This window comes from Corvus moneduloides, chromosome 3, assembly GCF_009650955.1.
Source record: "Corvus moneduloides isolate bCorMon1 chromosome 3, bCorMon1.pri, whole genome shotgun sequence".
In the NCBI taxonomy this organism is placed as follows: domain Eukaryota; kingdom Metazoa; phylum Chordata; class Aves; order Passeriformes; family Corvidae; genus Corvus; species Corvus moneduloides.
In genome coordinates this window covers 16,077,609-16,097,345 of record NC_045478.1, presented here as the reverse complement: position 1 = coordinate 16,097,345, position 19,737 = coordinate 16,077,609, and the positions used below count along the sequence as shown (strand labels likewise).

The window sequence follows — 19,737 nt, the reverse complement described above, 5'->3', positions numbered from 1 at the left end:
GTTTCTGAAGGGCTCAACCTTAAAATTGTACCCCAAAAAACTTCAAGAGTGGACCCTCGAAAGCAGTTGCGGGAGAAGCTGCAAGTCAGAGGAAGGGACTCGCAGGCAGAGAGACTCCTCTTCCTAAATGGACTGAATAATATTTGCAAGTGGGCGGCTGTCTCGTTGTGATAATGTTTTCATAGCACAAGCAAGAAGAGACTTCTCTTTCTAAATGGACTGAACAAGGTTATTATGGAAGTGGTGAACAGACTGAACATCTTAAGGGTTGTCTTTTTACATTGTCAGTGGGAGAAGGGAGGAAGGTGGGGGGAGGAGGAGAGTTCTGAAGGTGGTATAATTTTTTTTTCCCTCGTTTAGGTCTGTTAATAAACTTCTTTATATTCTTTCAAGTTTGGCGCCTGCTTTGCATTTCTCCTAATCCTTATCTCACAGCAGATAAACAGTAATGAGTGTTTTGGACCAAACCACTACACTAAATTGGTGTTTCCACCCGGTTACAAACCGAACCCGCGACAACAAGGTTTGTAAATTCACACTGTCATCTTAATAGGAACATTTGTAAGGCAGAAAGGAAGCAACAGACAGCTATGCAATATCCTTAACCAATCAGGACTGCAGAGGAGTTGTGCCATGCACACAGACACTGCATATGTGAACCAGAGAAAATCAACCATCACAAAGGTTGTTCTGGCCACTGGGGTTCTTCCTTCATTGTTCACTGCCTCAAACACCAGAGAACTGACAGTATAAACAATTTGTTCAGTGCCTATGCTTTTGTAGAAAACACTTATAAAATAAACTAAATCTCAAAATCTTAGGGTTTTTTTCTTCTTCAACATGAGTGGTATATGTTCATATATTCTAAACTATTATGAAACAATTAAAGCAAATTATGGTTTCTAAATTGCACACATTAGTTACTCCATTAACTTCTAAAGATGCAGAAAAATGACAGTTGTTAAACAAGTAACATTAGATACACTAGTTATCTTTTCTATTATTTCCTCTCCTGATAATTTCAATCTTAGTATGAGCCATACACCCATTTGCTTCAATTAAAAAAATTCAAAATTAATAAGAAAGCCAGTGGCAATCACACAGATTATTAAAGCAAGCCCTTTATAAAGTACAGTGATTAATGTCATACTGCAAAAAATGCACAACGTTTAATCAAGATAATAAGATGAGTGTATAGTTCAGGACTTCAAACACTTGGGAGGTGGCGGCGTTTAAGACTAAACCTTACCATTCCTGTGATGTTTGGATTTGCTCCTTTCTCAAGCAGCAGTTTAGCCACTTCAGTACGGCCTTTGTATGATGCCCACATCAGGGCAGTCCATCCTCCCTGGCAAGCACAAGTCAAAGAAATTTAAAAACTGAAAAACACTTAGAAATCTAACTAATGACTTTTATTTCATTTTGTATTTCTCCTAAGACTATTCTGCAAATCCAAAATATAATAAGGATTGACCACATAATGCTGTAATTCTATTTATGTAGAATAAATAATAGGCTCCTGCAAAACTTGGGAAAACATCATGTCCTTAATGTTGCTGAATACTGAATTCAGATTTCAAATTCACACAGATTCAACCACTAGACTAAAAAGAAAGCCCAAGAAACATACCACAATCTTAAAACAAAGTCTAGAATCCAACTCAATTAATACGAAAAGTTTACTTTTGATTTCTGTAACAGAGATAAGAGCAATTAATTTCAAATTACACTGGTGTGTTCATTTAAGTTTGTAAACTAGGAGACAATGAAGTTTCACTGCCTAAGGCATTTGAAAGGTCACGTAAACAAATTTAATTTTAAAATAACAGTATGCCTCCAATAAATGTAAGCACAATTTTTATTTATTTCTTTATAATACACTTTTGGAGATGTGAAAGATCCCTCTGACTGACAGAGGTCTAGAAATCAAGCACTTGGGCCATGTGAATCTGCTTAATGTTAAATGAAAAATCTTGGTTAGTGAAGATGCTTCAGGCTTCAGACAGAGCAGAACTTAAATTAAAGGAAGCACTTGAACTCACCCATAGTGGTTTTCCCCACTCTAACTTAAGCAGAACAAAATTAGTCCTTGCAGGTACCTAATTTCATCTTCTGTCAATGGGGACAGTTTACAGCTCTTCAGAGCCATCTAACCTTAGAATGGTGTCAGCAGCTTTTGTAACTCTTTAGATGGGCTGGACTGAAGCGTCCACTTTTCCACTTAAAAATTTGGCAAGATGAACAAAAACAAGGACTGCTGTATGAACAATCACGGCTGCCCAGGGAAAAGGTAAATACGGACAGGTATCTTCTGGGAAAGACAACTTTTATTTTACCAGAATACTTGAAAAAACAAAGTCACTACTACCAAAAAAAAACCCCAACAAAAAAACCCCAAACCAACCCTCTTCCTGCAAGAAAATCTCACCCACACAAAACACACCCAAAAATCAAACTGCTCTTCAGTTTAGCTTTTTTCCAAAGCAAGTTGAGGGGGGAAAAGCAGCCCTAGTAAACCAGATGCCTTTATTAACACTAAAGCAATCATTTTACAAGTGTAAAAAACAATATCTAACTATATATTCTTTTCCATTCCAGTCACAATGAGTACAAAATGTAAAAAGGAAAGATCTTTCCTTAATTTTATGGAATTGAAAATCTCCAATTCACAAAACTGTTTTTCTATTTGATTTTTACTCTAGGACAACACATACCAAATCCCGATGCTCCAAACTGACATTGTAATTGAGGAGCTCTGCTACAATAGCTGCATGTCCTTCTTTAGCTGCTGAAATAAGAGCTGTCCAGTTATCCTAGGAAAAAAGAAAAAATGTTATAAAGTAATATTCAATATTTCAATACAAGTAACCTTGTTTTTCAAATGCTTAATCCACAACATATGGAAATACAGAAGCCCTTAAAATAGCTGTCCTTTAAAAAAAAAAAAAGTACTAATAAACTCACAGTGTTCCAGTTACACACATGGAAATACAGAGCAACTACTCCAAATCTCAGCTCCAATTAAGTGCTCTCCTACCCAATATCTATCTCTTTCCACTCCTCAGTTCACTGCAGGTTATCTTAATAAATATATGGAGAAAGCAGCACCTCCAAAGGATTAGGGAATGAGGTTAAGACACTGCAAACTGCTGAGAGGGAACAACATGATAACCAAGACCACAGAAAACACTGGCAGTGGGTCTCCACATACAGTGTGTGACAGCACCCAAGGGACTGATATGCAGAGTAATCTGGACCACCGCTTTTCACATTTCTGATCACTTCGGGAAGATATATTTTCCCTTGCATTATGCTTATTTTCCCCCCACTGCTCAAAGCACATCCAAGTGTGGGCTGATTTTTTATATGCCACACACTTATAAAATATAGCAACAGTTTATAAGGTAGCTATCCTTCCTAGAAATATAGAAACTGTGGCATTTATAGCAATTATAATAAAATGTCTCAAAACAATAGAGACTTGGTTGGGTTTTGTTGCTTTGGTTTTTTTAGGTGACAGATTCCATAGCAGACCTTTCCTGAATGTCCATACTGCTACACTTAAACTAAGTGCAGAAGTTAAAAAAAACCCAAACCCAAGCAATATCCTTTTCCTGTTTATCACTCTTCACTGGAATATACAGACCTTTCAAAACTTTCTAACAATATCTCTGTCCCATTCACTTGTTTTGGGCATCTTTCATCAGGAGTCAACCTCTTTTGCTGAGGCATGAAGACAATTCATAAATTTGAAACGCCTCTCTGCCACTGTTCTGGCTTTCACCTGAAATAAACCTTTAACCTAAATTCTCCCTATGTATTTACTGGAAAAACACCAAAACCAAATGAAAAAACCCCGAACAAATGAACAAAAATTCAACCCACTGACATACCTCAACAACACCAAGATGAGCAAAACCACTTGGACTTCATCTTTGATGCTGTATTTCTCTATCCTAATTTCCCAGAAGAAACAGCAGCAAGATTCAGCAGAGATCAAGATGTTTTAAATGTCTGAGGGATATCCCTACTCCTCATGAGGATCCAGAGAAATAAAAAAGCTAAGCAATTTTGAATAAAATTTCTCTTACATGTCATCATTTCCCACCTGCTTTTTTCCCTCCTGAGCTCAACACTAACCTAAATTCCCTTTCTTTGCCTGCCCCTTGTAATTTCTTGCTCCTCCACTGTCACATACCACCACATAAAGCACTAATACTTACTGCATCTTCCAAGTTGCAATTAGCTCCCTTCTTGAGAAGCTCCTGGACAATTTCTAAATTGCCTTGCTCAGCAGCCAACATAAGTGGAGTCTGGCCATTCTGAAATCCAAGTGACAGGAAAATAGATGCATTGGGAAGTGATAAAAATGACACACATACCCACACAATAAAAACCCAGAACCTACAGGGCAATGTTGTTTCCATTTTTAACTGCCAGTGAGAAGTTGTAATTAAGACTGCTGTTTAAACCACACAGCATTCTTGCAATAAAAATGGAGAACATGGTATAAAACCCTGTCCCACAGGAGATTACAAAACAAACACAAAAAAACCCAAACATTTCAGACATTAAAAAGGGCTATGAAAAGAAAAAAGTTACATTATTAAATAGCTACCTTTCTGAATGATTTGCTTGCTGAACACAACTCCAATACGAGTTACATCTTTACAACTTGGAGCAACTCAGTCACATTTAAAAAAATAATAAAGAAAGAAGTCTACCCTAGGAACCACAATGGCCATTAAAACATGCACACTGATTCAGAGGAACAGCTGCTAAAGCCTTGGAAAAAATAGTCAGTTTCTACAACCCACTTTCATCTGACAGCATAAGAAATACAGACATCACTCCTGTCCTCTGCAACATGGATTCTTAGCAGACGGTGTCATCTTAGGGAAGATGAAAGACAGAAAACCTAGTTTATTTGCCTTCAGAAGTGTTACAAAAGTCAGTTAGAATCTGTCACCCTTCCATCAGACTACCTTCGTGTCAGCAAATTTCTGAGATACAATTGCTCTGCATGATGAAAAGCAAAACTTGCTAAATTTTACAGTAAATTTATTGATTACAACAAGTTTAATAAATTAAAAGAATTTTTCCTGACCTGGCTTCTGTTTTTTCTCTCTACCATCCAGAAAACTCAGATTATCTAGTCTCTAAATAATGCAAAAGCTACATGTTAGGAGCTATATACCAGCAATTACCCTGGAAAGAATAAAAATGAATGCAGAATCACAATACAGTAGTATCACTAATCTTCATAACTGACACAATTAATACTACAATTAATAACAATACTTGATGACTCTGCTCTTTACACACACAAAATTAGAGAAATGCATGGATTCTTTCAAAAACATTTTTTGGCGCATCAGCTGTTGCCCATCTAATTACATCTATAATATAATTTTTCACAAAGAAAAATTATGCTCTCATGTAAGTTTATGTTGTTATAACTGTACATTGTATACATTCAAAAGGACACTGTTGCTTTTAGATCCTAAAGTATATTCTGTATTAACAAGAAGTAATTTTTAGGTCTCGTCATTAAAAAATTAATTAAAATGCTCAAAAAATCAAGAGAAAATAAACCACTACTTTTTAGAAAAGAACAGCTCTCTTTGAAGGAGGAAACAGTCATAACTTTTGCTCTTTAAGATATGCAAGCTAGTAAGTTGGGGATACACATGCCAAGTGATTTCAGAAATCATGACTGACCACTCTGCCTTCTGTGATGACATCACCGGTCAGTGGATGAAGAGCTGAGACGTTGTTTATGCCATATCCAGTAAGGATTTCAACACTGTCTCCCACAACAACCACAGACACTAATGAAGTACAGGCTAGACAAACGGACAAGAGAGGTGGACTGAAACTGGCTGCAGTGCTGGGCTCAGAGCATTGGGATCAGCAGTACAAAGTCCAGCTGGAGGCCAGTCACTAGTGCAGGGAATCGATACTGGGATCTTATTTAAGCCCTTCATTAAGGACTGGGGCAAGGGGACAGAGTGCGCCCGCAGCACCTTTGCAGCCTGGACTAAGTTGGAGGCTGATGCACCAGATGCTTGTGCTGCCATCCACAGGGACACTGACAGGCTGGGCACGCAGGAACCTACCGTACTGAGTACAGGTGTCTCGTTGTGATAACCAGAGGAAACTGCACTGAATCTTTGTGAAGAGAAGCTGGGACTGCCCTGCGCCAGACACAGGCAATTCCAGCTGGCTCCAACCAACTCACCCCAGGACACAGGGCTAGATAATCTCCAGGGATGCCTTCCAAGCAGTGCTTTACCAATACACACAAAACCCCCTATTTTAGCCTGACCATTCTTCTCACCTCCTTCAAACAGTTACTGTTGCTATCAGTCTGAGTGTCTTCCACAAGCGGATAACACAAAAGGATAATACAATCCAAATAAAAGTATGTCTGGGAAAGAAGAGGCTGTGGATGGTAAAATTATTCCCTCCCGTTAGAAGTGCCAGACAGCTGCAGACTGGCTTTGGTTTTCTGAGACAGATGTAAAATTTTCTACAGGGGTACTGAAAACATCCTTCCCTTTTTGTTAGAAGACTCTCAAATGTAAGTAGAATGTTATAATGTTTTAGCAGCCATCACAAAGATTTCACCAACACAGAAACAAAAGATAATTACCACATCTGTGCTATCCAGATTAGTTCTCAAAAGTTGCGAAAGAGTCTAGACACTCCACAACAACTAAATACCCATATTTCTCACACACACATCAAGTACTGTCTATATGTACATCACAACTCAGTCTAAGTATTGGAATGACCAAATTATAAAGGAGCACACCTGTATCTTTATAGGGAAATCAATTAGTGGTGTCACCTTACAGATTAGCACTCTTGCAGTCTGTGAGAGAACAGAAGATTCAGAATTGAACATGCAGAAGCTCCTTCAGTACCAAGAGCAGAAAGAAAGCAACATCAAGGGAAAGCGGAGGCTGTTAGGATCAAAGTCTATCACCCAAGGCAAGAATCTATCATTAGCTGTTAATTCATGTGTCTGGTATGAGAAAGAAGAAATCACACAAACGGAATGATGAGCAGGGAAAAGGCAGAGAGGCTGAGCCCTCCCCTCCTTAACTGAAACTGATGGTGTTAATGAACAAAACCATCCATACACAAACTGACTGGGACATCCCAGCTTTTCTGGCAACTGGCCACAGTCAAGATAAAAATGATTGGAAACAATGTGGGTGATCCTACCATTGGACAAGTCACTGCAGCCTGGGAGGTCCTGGCATTAGCAAACCTTGGCTTGCCAGCAATCTTTTTAGATCTCCAAAGGCACTCTCCTTTTGGTATTTTCTTTTTACCCAAGAAGAAAAGATGACTTGGCAGGTCCAAAACTGGAAACTGAATTGCACTCAAAGCCACTGAATTCCAAGGAAGAGCTAGCATTTAAACAAAACTCCTATCGTTATACATATGGACTGTCCCTGTAAGGGGTTTAAAACTGATGTAAACCACACACGTCTGTCTGCAGAAATGACTTTCTCCAATGCAACAGATCAGAAGACTGAAAACAATAGGTATCAGGGAAATGATCTCTGCAAAGGCAGTTAATGAAACCCAAGACTACATTTAGTCCCACCAATAAGTGAAGAAAACTTTAGAAAAGAAGGTGAAGGCAGTGACACTTGATAAAATCAACATGAACTCTGATTTCGGCCATGTTGTTGAAAGGAATTGCCAGCAGAGGGAACAGATATTCCCCTTCTCACATATGCTACATGCCAGGTGGTGAGGTTAATGTGTATGCTCTGAAACTTAAAAATTCTCCCATCTCAAATACCTCCGTGTATGTGCATACAAAGCATGGAACGAATGTGCCAACAAGGAAAGAAAGCTGTCTTAATTGAAACCAGATCTGATAACTACAGTAAGGCTGAATTCTGTACATTTTCACATTTGCATGATGCTTTTTGAGTTTGAGTAATATATGCCATTGGACTTCTTTCCAAAAAAATATTCTTTCCATCTTATGTGGATTTGAAAAACTGATCAAAATAACAGATTCTGAACAAGTCTCATATAAACTCCCTACTGTGTATCAATACTTCCATGTACTCCTGGTAACCTGTAGATACATATTTTTTCATCTAGATGAGCACATGCTCATGTAAGTTGCAATATATGCTCTTATTTGGACTGTATAACAAAGTATCTTGACTGAAAACCAGGATGTGAGGCAGGGATCATCATCATACCAGGTCTCACCCCAAAACAAACAGGGCACATGCAGTTGCATCTGTGAACTAAGAACCAATTCTTAGGTATAAACTCCATTTACAAAGTAAGGATGGAGCTGCATTTTCCAGCTCAGAAGAACATTCTAGAAAGCAAATACTATGAAAGATGCTTGAGGTGCTGACAGAGACCGAATACAGTGTTCAGGTTATGCAAAGATAAGCAATCACTTAAAAACAAAACTGAAATTTGTATATTAAATAACCAGTGTGATCTCACTAATTATTCATTCTGTAACTAACAAGCTGCAATGTGAAACTGACCTTTTCAAAAATCATCTTACCTCATTTCTCTCATCGACATCCCTGCATTTCTCTAGAAGCGCTTTCAGAGCAGGAACATTTCCTTCTTCTACGTAGGTCAACAGACTCTGACTCATCAGACTTGCCATCTTCACACAGTATTTAAAATGCCTCTAGATAACAAAGCTTACCTGTATTTCAGGAAAGGAAAAAAAAACAGCAAAGCATAAGTAACAGGTATGACATTAGAAAGCATGAATTGTATATGCTAATAAATTATTGGTTGGGTACAAACACCTGCCATTCTCCTCAACAAAACACTGTGGAGACGTGCATTAAAATGCACTACATTCCCATGAAAAGTCTTAACTCTTTCTAGTTCTTAGAAAATTACTGGAATTCTTTTAGCTGTTATGTGTTGTCTAAATAAATATTCTGAATGGAATGCATAGTAGTTTCTGTATATACAGCATCACAGGAATATCTGTATATGTTACATACTTTATATCTACTATTTACAATATAACCCTTATCCTTTATGTGCATAAGCAGAGCATTGAGACTAATCAGCATTACAAAATACAGTGATTCTATCTAAATAGCAGCCATATGGAACTCTGAGAAACGCCATTTACTAAATCAGTTATCACCAACTTTATGCAGACATGCCTGCATGTGATGGCACATTGTTACTTGCTAGTCAAACTTAACATGGCTTCTGTTAACTGATTATGTTTTTAACCTTTAATATGCAAGACAGCAAAGGTTTTTCTTTCTTAAGGCAGACCACTAACAACCATTTCAGACTTCCTAAAAAGTTGTGCCCAGTAAGTTCGGAGCACCAGTAGTATTACAGGGCCAGATTTATACATACACAGCGACAGAAGCGGAGTCACTCACTGCACCTAAATTTAGTTTCACTAGATGCAGAACAGGTCATGGGGTTAAATACAAGACTCCACCACCCCTACACACCTTTCTCCTCACCAGTGGCTGACATGATCATGCTCTCTGGCTTTCTCTTGTAACAGCAGAGGAAAACCTCCAGTTTAGTATCAGCTAAAGCCTACTGCTTAGGCTATTCTCTCCCAGGGAGAAGCCAAAGACTAGTGGCTTTCCCAGGCAAATGTTCTTACTTTTGTTCTCAAATCAAAGCAGCCAGGGAATTTTTCTGCACTTCCAACTCAAGTGGAACAAAAAGAGATGAGAGGAAGACAGCAGGAACTTCACCATGCTTAGCACAGAGAAGTTAGTTTAGATTTAGAAATTTAAATAAAATTATCCAGTTCCACTTTCAATTGCTGACGTAGTCGGTAACAGTATAACACCATCCTTTCTCCTTTACCAAGTGAGTATATATAGTCATACACAGCACTGTCACAGTTTATTAGATACAGCCTGAGCTCACCTACAGCACTGCAGCCACCACGTGACCCACATACAGAAATGCCTTGTTCAAAAAAAGTGCCAGCTAACACCTCAGTCAAGATGACAGCAGCTCTGGGTACGTGCAAATACAATTCAGGTGCACATGAATGTCTAGTGACAAAAGAAACTACACACATTGTTTAAAACTTACATCTAAAACCAGTAAAAAAAAAATCTAGATTCAACCTGTAAAGCCCAGAAGCAGTTTTTGTAGGCACTGCTGCCAGTCCGTCCCACAAGAAAGCTATAAATAAACTAAGAAAACAAAAGGTCCGTCACATTTACCGTACAGTTAAATTACCATCGAAGGGGGTGAGCAGCACAACAGCGGTGTTATATATCTGTCTTCATTTTCTTCAGTAGGAGGAAGAGCCAACTAAGAGGTTGCAAACTTAAAAAAAACACTAAACCACACAAAAAAATGAAAGGTTTGAAAAGAAACAGAGATTTTACTGACTCAGGGTGGATACACAGGCTCCTACTGCCATTTCAGACACAAAAATACCAGGAAAGTTAGCATCTTGCCTGGCATCCAGCTACCAGTCCAGAACAGCCCACCTCCCTTACAGCCAACAGCAGCATCTTACAGCCCTATGCAGGTGTCTCAGATATTCTCAGTCACCTAAAATGACATTAGATATTCACACGCACCTGTATTCCTCCCATTAGTTTTTATATATGACAACAGAAATCCATGAAATGTGATTTGCTGCTAGCTCCATTGCCACCACAGGCATTTTCTGCTTTTCCTGTGCAGTCTCCCAGCTTCTCTCCTGTAGCTGTACCTTCAATACCCATGCTACTTTCCATACCAAATATTAAATTGAAAACTGCATTAAGAACATCCCCAAAACATGACTAAAAATGTCTCACCAAATGAATTATACTCTGCAGTTGCCATCAAAATTTCACCAATTAATTCTCAGCTAGTGTGAAAAGAAAGAAAGTACTCAGAATTGCTTTTTGCTCAAAGTAAGATTCTTCCCTTGATGATCCCTGTGAGCAGACAGAGGGCAGAGGCAGCCCTGCTGCACTGTAGATAAGCATACTGCTTCAGAAATTCCAGTTGGCAACAGTGCAGCTTCTGCCTTCATGCAGAGCTGAATCCTTAAACCTCTGACTAACAGCAAAGCACCCAATGCCAATGAACATGTCTAGTGATGTGTTTAGAAACTCCATGTTAATATTACTTTTATAAAATGACAAAAAATTTGTACCAGTGAGCCATCTCCAAGAATATTAGTATGTCTTATCCCCTATGCTTCACTGTCACATAATATGCCTTTCTTGGAATTAATAACAGTCTATTTTATAAAAACAGGAATCACAAAATCAAATATTATAATCATGCACTTTATATCCTCATGCTTTTATTTGCCCTTTTTCAGGCAAGCTTCTTAGAGCATCCAAAAGATTAACGTCACTGGAGGGCTTTGGGAAGGCACAGTCTAGGGACAACAACAACCATCAAACAAACAAAACACTCCCCACCACTCCAGAAACAAAGGTAAATAAAAAAAGGGTGGTATTAAGATTTTTGGAAACTTTATTTTTTCCCCACCAAGAACAAAAAACATGCCCGAAACAAGCCTGAATGGGTCTGTTCATTAGACTTTCACTCATGACAGCAAGTCAACATCACTTGAACACAGCCACAGTCCACCTTTTTATTAAACAAAATATATGTTATTATGTTATGAAAATTAGGCACTGTACTCCAAGTCCATATGGGTGCTGGTCACTGAAGTGTGATTTCCTCCCATGCTTCAGATTTCTTTTAAATAATGATAAAAACTGAACCAAGATTCTGAGGAACAGTCTCTAGCTGTAATTCCATTCTAAGTAATTCTATTCTGGTCTCTCTGATGAAAAATGCTCCTGAAATACATATTCAGTTTTCAAACAACCCAGGAATAAAAAGAAAACTCTATGTCTTACCCTTGACCAAATTAAAAGATGAGAACTTAATCCCTGTTAAATTACATAAATATAGTGCAAAACCAGTATAATTCCAGAACATCCTATACATAAATGGTCCTTAATTGCTCAATTAACACATTTACTTTTTCTTTGACACAGCAGAAGTATTTTCACAATCTGTAACAAAAATTTCAGTTCAAACCAGGATTGTGCTTGGAAACCAATCCCCTTTCCAATAAGGATTAATGCTATTATTTTTCTCTCCCACCTAAGTGAGCCAATTTCCAGTGCACAAACCTGCTCTTCATTCATAATCCAAACTTTCAAGCTTGGAAATCTCACAATGCCCTTGGGCAGCAAATCCTGGTATTTTATAAAACTAACAACACACCAAGAACCATGAAAAGTTATAAAGTGCACAAATGCTCAGGTGAAGGCAATGTTTGCACAGGGATTAACCTGTTTTTGTAAGACTCTCACATCCTGAGCTGATGCAGACAAATGTTATCACTGTTTAGGAAAGACGGCAAAAATTTGTCAATTTAAAAAAATATGATTTCTCTCAACAGCACCAATATTGACAGCAGAGGTCCTGATAACTCAAATCTGCAGGTGTTTTATGTATTCTCAGAACCTCTTATCAGTTCCTAACTATATAACAAATATTATTACTCACTAAATTTTCAAACTATCATATTTTTTACATAGCTCTTCCCCATTTTTTTTTGTTGTGCAGTGATCTTTTTTGAATAAGGATCAAAACTGGTCAACAACACTAGCATTACTGAGAATATCTATTGAAAACAAAAAAAAGAAAGTCAAGATAGTAATGACATTAAATTCATACTTTTCATCATACTATGAAAAAACTGTTGCCTACTTTTTAATGCTTCCTTCCTTTTCCAGACACAAAGGCTATCTTCCCAACATGCACCACTGTGGCAGATCTTTCAGCTAACTGTAAAAGGAAATAATTACTGTGCTGCTGAAATCTGAGCACGTACAACTCAAATGTGTAAATGCAGAGCATTTCACCCTTAAGAACTGCAAACGCCATCTTTTCAAATTAGAATTAAAAAATGTGAAACACAAGAATTGTACACATTAAATTTATTATAAAAACCTAACAAGTCAGTTTCATATTCTCACGTTTTCATGCTTTATGATGGCATAAAGAAATGGAAAACATGCTGAAACATCACCTTTACTCACACCACACAGAATGCTGCTAAAACAAGCATTGCCCAGCCTTTACAACACCTCATTGTAATAATCCCTTCCTAAACACAAAGAGATCACAAGTCAGGCATCACATTAAGTGGCAAATATTTTAAAATATTCTTTCTCTTGGGACTGAGTCAACCAGCATTTTGTTTAAAGAACAAATTTTGAGAACAGCTGAAATGAGCCTCTAAAAATATTAATTTATGGTATTCAGAGTCAGAGAGAAACAACAAATCTAAGTTTCCATAAGTAGTCTACACCCACACCTCTTCTCCAGTGTCTGAAATTCCAGTGTGACTAATGACCTTATGCTGCATTTCTGCTTTTCCTTATTTATCTGGGAACATTTATTCTACTTCTCTCAACCACATTTCTGTTATCCAGGTGAGAAGTATTTTTTTTAATTACCTTACTTTTTGTTACCTTATCACAAAGAACAAAATAGTGTAACTCCAAAGTATCAAAAGACACAAAAAGTGAACTACTACAGCTAGACACACAGACATTCTTATTTTGAAACCCAAAACCAATAAAACTAAAAAAAAATTTGCACAAAAGGAGGTCTCTATTGTAACCATTATAACTGCACACAGTAAGAAGTAGGGGAAATTGGAGATACACAAGTCCTTTTCTACCTTATGCACAAAAGGCAACAGCCATTTCCAAATATTGTAGTGACGGATTTTTTGTTTGTTTTAATAAAATGAAAGAAACTGGGGATTACATACAAAAGACTCGAAAGATGTAAATCCATATTTAAAATACAGGGCTGGCTGTCAGCTGATAACAACTATCAGACATGCCTATGTTCTACCCTGGTTAAAAAATGAGTTAAAATAAAGTGTGAAGTATCTGATAACAGAATTTATACTTATCAGAGAAATCCGTCCTCCTTTAAGACAAAATTTAAATATGGTCAATGAACAGTAACATATTGCTAAGAACATCTGAATTCTAAGACAAAGTTCAATTCCAAAACAAAATACAAGATGCTCAGTCCTACAGATCACTGTTTCAGGTTTTAAATACATCAAATAAAAGAAAGCAAACAGAAACAAATACAAACAGAAGCAAACAGTTACCAATATTAAGAGGTTTTTTTAAATTATACCAACCAACACAAATCAATTGTCAAAACCTGTATAAAATACACAAAAGCACAAGAAAGTCTGCAATGTCATCTTACACAGTCTCATATGGCAAACACGTTTCTCTGTATGATAAAATCAAGGGTTTGTTAGTCACAGACACAAGTTATATGACAAAAATCTAACTTTTAGAGTGTTTCCACTTAAGAAAAAAGTGAATGATGTGATGTAGAACTTTAAACTAATATGGCACCATTTCGTAAGCTGTTGTCACACAGAATTTCAAGCAGATTTTAATTTCCTAATAACCAATTTATTTTAAATAAACACTGTGGCAGAACAAAGAATAGATGCCTAACCAGTAGACAAAAGGACGGGTTTTCTTACATGTTCTGATCTCAGAAAAAGATCTTCCGTTTTTCTTTCCATTTCTTTACTATTTGATGGGGGAAGGAGTGTCAGGTAATTAATCAGGCAATGATTCAAACACTTTTCCAGCAAAAGACATATTACTGTATTGTTCCTCCCATTAATCCTTTACCAAAAGTTATAGAGAGGAAATCGCTTTTCCAACCAATTTTTAAGCATATATGAGAAGTGGCAAAGCCCTACTACCTTTAAGACATTTTGCTACTCTTTCAGTGATGTCCTGTGGCAGGACCTGAAGCAATGGGCAGAAACTGAAACACAGAATCAATTAAGCTGGAAAAGATCTCTGAGAGATCATTCAGTCCAACCTATGATCAAACACCACGATGTCAACAAAGTGGTCTTTCCTTAAACACCTCCAGGGTCAGTGATTTCAGCACCTCCCTGGGCAGTCCATTCCACTGTCTAACTCCTTCTGTGAAGAAATTCTTCCTAATACCAACCTAAACCTCCCCCGGCACAGCCTGAGGCTACATCCTCTTGTGCTATCGCTTGTTACCTGGGAGAAGAACCTGATCCCCACTTGGCTACAACCTCCTTTCAGGCAGTTGTAGAATGATAAGGCCACTCCTGAGCCTCCTTTTTTTTCCAGGCTGACCACCCCCAGCACTCCCTCGGCCGCTCCTCATAGGACTTGTGCTTCAGACCTTTCACCAGCTTCGCTGCCCTTCTCTGCATTTGTTACTGTGAGAGTGACCCAGCACTGGCACAGATTGCCCAGAAAGGTTGCAGATTCTCCGCCCCCGGAGACAGACGAACAACCTCTGGGCACAGTCCTGCGTGATCCACTCCTGTTGTCCCTACTCGAGGAGAAGGGTTAGACCCGATGACCTGGGGAGATCCCTCCCAACCTCAACCGTTCTGTTACTCTTTACCTCAGAAATTAGACGCCAAAAACTTTCCTGACGGGTCGAACCCTTATCTACCTTTCCGAGTCGACAGGAGAGAAACACGGTACAAGAGGCTCCTCCACCCCCGGGACAAGGGTGACAGGAACTCCCGGCCGTGCCCGCGGCACCCGCGGAACGCTTTACCCACGGTGCGTGGGTAAAGCGTTACCCACCCGCACACCGAGCCCGGTCCGCCCCGCACACGCCGCCGTAGGAGCTCCGAGACAGAGCGGAGCGGGCGCGCCGCTGCTCCCGACCCGCGGCCCTGCACAGAGGGGACCGGGGCGTGAGTGTACCGGGCCCGCAAGCCACGGCGGCCATGAATCGCCCGAGCCCAGCGCTCCTCCAGGCCCCCGCCGGGAGCGGCCCCGCGGCGCCCTTTGTTTGGCAGCGGGAGCGCCGCCTCCCCCACAGCCCCGTGCCCTTCCCCTGCCCTTCCCTTCCCGGCCCGCGCTCCCCGCCTTCCCGCCGCTACTCACCCCACGGCCGGGGGCACTCTGCCCCTACGGCGGCTGCCCGGGCCCAGCCGGAGTCTGACACGGAGGGAGGCGGCGGCCCAAAGCGCGGCTCAGCTCGGCCCGGCGGCGCCCGCCATCTTCCACCGCTGCACTCCGCCCGCCCGGGCCGTGACGCGCGGGGGCGGCTCCGGCCGCGCCCATCGCCGCGGGCGGCGGTAACAGCGGGCACAGGAACCGCCCTGCCCGGCAGCCCCGCGGCACCGCCGGCCCGGCCCGGCCCGGAGCGGAGCGGGCGTGGCTGAGTCGGAGAGCAGCGCTGGGCAGCCCAGAGGGTGGCACCTTCCTGAGAGCCCCCAGCAGTCACCCCCCGCTGCTTTCTGATAGAAAATAAGGGGGAAAAGGGTAGTGAATAACTGCTGCCAGATGTACGGACAGACTGGGGAACGGGAGGCTGGAAACCAGCGCCGCCGAAAGGGACCTCACCTCGAGCCCTGCCGGCAGTTTTGGGCACCACAATAAAAGAAAGATATTAAGCTGTTAAAAGAGCGTCCAAAGGAGGGAAACGAAGATTGTGAAGGGCCTTGAGCCGAGGAAATAGCAGGAGTGGCTGAGGTCACCTGGCTTGTTCAGCCTGGAGAAGAGAGGGAGAGGAGACCTCATTGCAGTTACAAGTTCGTCCTGTGGGAAAGAGGGGGGGCAGGCACTAAACTCTTCACTCTGGTGACCAGTGACAGGACCAGAGGGAACAGCATGAAGCTGAGTCAGGGGAGGTTGAGGTTGAATATTAGAAAACGTTTCTTCCCTTAGAGGGTGGTTGGGCACTGGAACAGGCTGTCCAGGGAAGTTGTCAGCAGCCAGGCTGACAGAATTCAGGAAGCGTTTGGACAATGCTCTCAGGCCCATGGTGTGACTCTTGGGGTTGTCCTTTGCAGGGCCAGGAGTTGGACTTGATGAGTCCCTTCCAACTCAGAATATTTCTATGTTTCTATGGTTTATACACAGAAGCTGTGTCAATAACCTTCCAAGTGCAGCCCCTCCATTATGGCTTAGTTGTAATCTGCATACAAGTTACATAACCCCAGCTGACTTCTGTGCATGCTCAGGGGAAGGGTCTTCACCTGGGCAGGGTCTTTTTGACCTGTAGGAGTAATTTTTGGTATAATAATGAAGATAGACCAACTATAAGGATACATGGACCTTGAGTCTTTTGCTAAGTTGGCAGCATATGCATAGATATACATCAACATCTTGATTTACTGCATCCTTAGAGCTTGTTAGTTCCAGGATGTCCTGACTAAGGGATGCTAGCTGCTATCTGTTCTACTGGTTAAGTCTCCTTTCTTGCTGATTGGACTTGAAAGTATATAAAGACCAAATATCAAAGTACATCCCAATTTAAAATAATTTTATATTATATTGCACATTTTGCAGAACTACCACATACCTTGAAATCCACCAGCTTCTCTCAGACTCCCTCACAGCCCAGATATCTGAGCAGCTTTATGGGTATTTTGAAAATTCCCCTCTCAGCCCAGGCCAGGGTGTGCATGGCTGCAGCTGCCTGATACCATTCCCAACATTTTCTTCAGTTCTTCCATCAGTGCTTTCAGTGATGATAAAATGCACCCAGTGACTGTAAAATGTCATTTCCATCTTCAGCATTTCAGTCTGAATCCATGATCATGGATGCGTTTAATTCATTTAGACAACTGCATGAGAGATGATCTCTGATGACTACAGCAATAACATCTCCCCAGGAAACCACAGACCCTTGCTTAAACCCAGGATGGCAGCAAACCAGCCAGGGAAAGGAACATAGCCCCCACATTACTGCTTATTTCTGAGGTTACCGAGTTTCAAGGGTCAAAGCATAGGTATAATTCTTTACAACACTGAGATTTTCAATCTCGGTAAAGAGCCATGACTGTTTGCTTCTTAAAGAAACATCTGACAGGGCTTCCTGTACACCCCAAATACTTACAAACCAGAAACCATGCAGCAAGTGCTTTGCTCACTCTTAAGCATGAATTCTCCAATGACCTTAAGAAAGTCTTCACACCTGGATAAAATATACAGCTTCCTTACATGCTCTGAAGTTGTTAATACAAAGCAAAGGCACAAGCTGTGAAATTCAAAAGCTAAATCCACTTAATCTTACACCAAAACACTGTTTCAGCTGAAAAACCAGGAAAAATTAAGTACATAAAGCACATTCTTCTTCTTTAACACCTATTTGCAGAAACAAAATGTGGACAAATGGAGGATGAGTCCCTGCAGCTAATGTGGGGCTGAAAAATGCTCTCTGTGCCACCTGAACATATGCATAAAGGGCCACTACTCAAGGAAGAGTGGTCCCAATGCTTCAGGCACCCATATAATCTTATGTACCTAAGAGAAACCACAGTCTGATAAGACTGCCTGTGTTAACCTCTTAAGGTTTATAGATTTTGAAACACTTTCAGGATATTACTCTTTTTTTCATACTTTATACAAAAATGTATATTAGTATCTCACTTCATGATCTCCCATTGTCCAAATCCTTATTCCCATATCATAGTGTTCCCACCCATCAGGTGTTAGCTGTGTTCTCACCATGCAGCTACAAATTTCAGGCAAAACCAGTAGCTCCTTCCCTCCTGCATAAAAAGGAACTGTACAAACACCATGAACATGGAGGCAGAAAAGACAGTTTTCTGTATGGTCCTTCACTATCACTCACTTTTGTTACAGATGGATCCAGCTCCTGATATCCTTGTGCTCTTCTAGCTTGTACCCTATGCTTAGATTAGGAATAACACTTTCCCACCAGTGACTAATTCACATAGGCACAGTGCAGTTGTGGTTTATTCCGTTTGGAAAGATCATGTGCAGCCCCCATGGAGAAATAACTCCTTTGCTACTATATATGACCATCTTAAGAAGAGCTCTAAGATGTGCTGCCAAACCGGACAGATCTCCAACTCTCACCTAGTAAATAGGCTAAAGATATCTCCCCCTAGAGCTACTTCTGTATTCTATGCTGAAACATCCTGCATGTTATCAGGAAGTTACTCAGATGGAACTAAGTTAATTATAGGCACAGGAAAGTATCTGCTGGCTCCAGGATGCTCTTAATTATGATTTTTTCTGTGCAGTACCTTAACAATTTACAACACTTAGTAGCAGAAAGCTGTGCTTCATTTCAATCTCTTCAAATGAGTTTTTCACTAAATGCAGCAATGTTTAGTTCATGAGGACACTTCATACTCATGACTGACTCTGTTGTGAATGCGTATTTGAGAAGGCAATTTCCATTGCAGCCTAACTTCTGGTTAAAATGACAATATTTACCAGAGCTTCTAAAATTGCATCTGTAGTCCTTTCTGTTGGAATGGCAAGTATTTTTATCTCCTGTGATACAGATTGCTGAAAGAGAATTCTAAACACACAAGGCTCAAAAATGCTATTGCTACAGCAAGGCCTTTCAAGAGAACACCACACATTTCAATATTCCTCTAGGGCTGGATCCCCGGCAGAAAGAGATCTGTAGGAAGATGTCTTCAAAAAGTTACACCATCTTTACAAAGTTTGTACTGAAGTGGAATTAATACCAGATCAAAGAAGAGAGAAAATGATGCAGTGTGAGACAGGAAATGATGGAAACAGCCCCTCTTTAGTAGTGGCACATCCCTTCTTTTCTCTAACAACCTCAGCTCACATGCTAAAAACCTGCAGGTCCAGGATTCTCAGCCGGCTCTGACATACTGTCACCAGCCAACAGAAACTGCCTTAGCAGAGTCCT

The 19,737-nt window shown here is 40.3% G+C and overlaps 1 protein-coding gene across 4 annotated transcripts in view; it reads right to left on the bottom strand.

Moving 5' to 3' along the window:
- KIDINS220 (kinase D interacting substrate 220) overlaps positions 1-16,131 on the bottom strand; it is a 77,910-nt gene extending 61,779 nt beyond the window's left edge. For 2 of the 4 annotated variants that reach the window (XM_032104340.1, XM_032104341.1), the window contains exons 1-5: positions 15,978-16,130; positions 8,561-8,710; positions 4,224-4,322; positions 2,715-2,813; positions 1,250-1,348 (exon numbers count right to left, since the gene is read on the bottom strand). In XM_032104340.1, coding sequence (XP_031960231.1) covers positions 1,250-1,348; positions 2,715-2,813; positions 4,224-4,322; positions 8,561-8,668 — 405 coding nt within the window. In that variant the 5' untranslated portion in view covers positions 8,669-8,710; positions 15,978-16,130. Of the gene's footprint in view, positions 1-1,249; positions 1,349-2,714; positions 2,814-4,223; positions 4,323-8,560; positions 8,711-12,747; positions 12,826-15,977 lie in introns of all 4 variants that reach the window. The other 2 variants (XM_032104339.1, XM_032104338.1) reach the window with 2 other exon arrangements.
- Between the last annotated feature and the right edge of the window lie 3,606 nt (positions 16,132-19,737).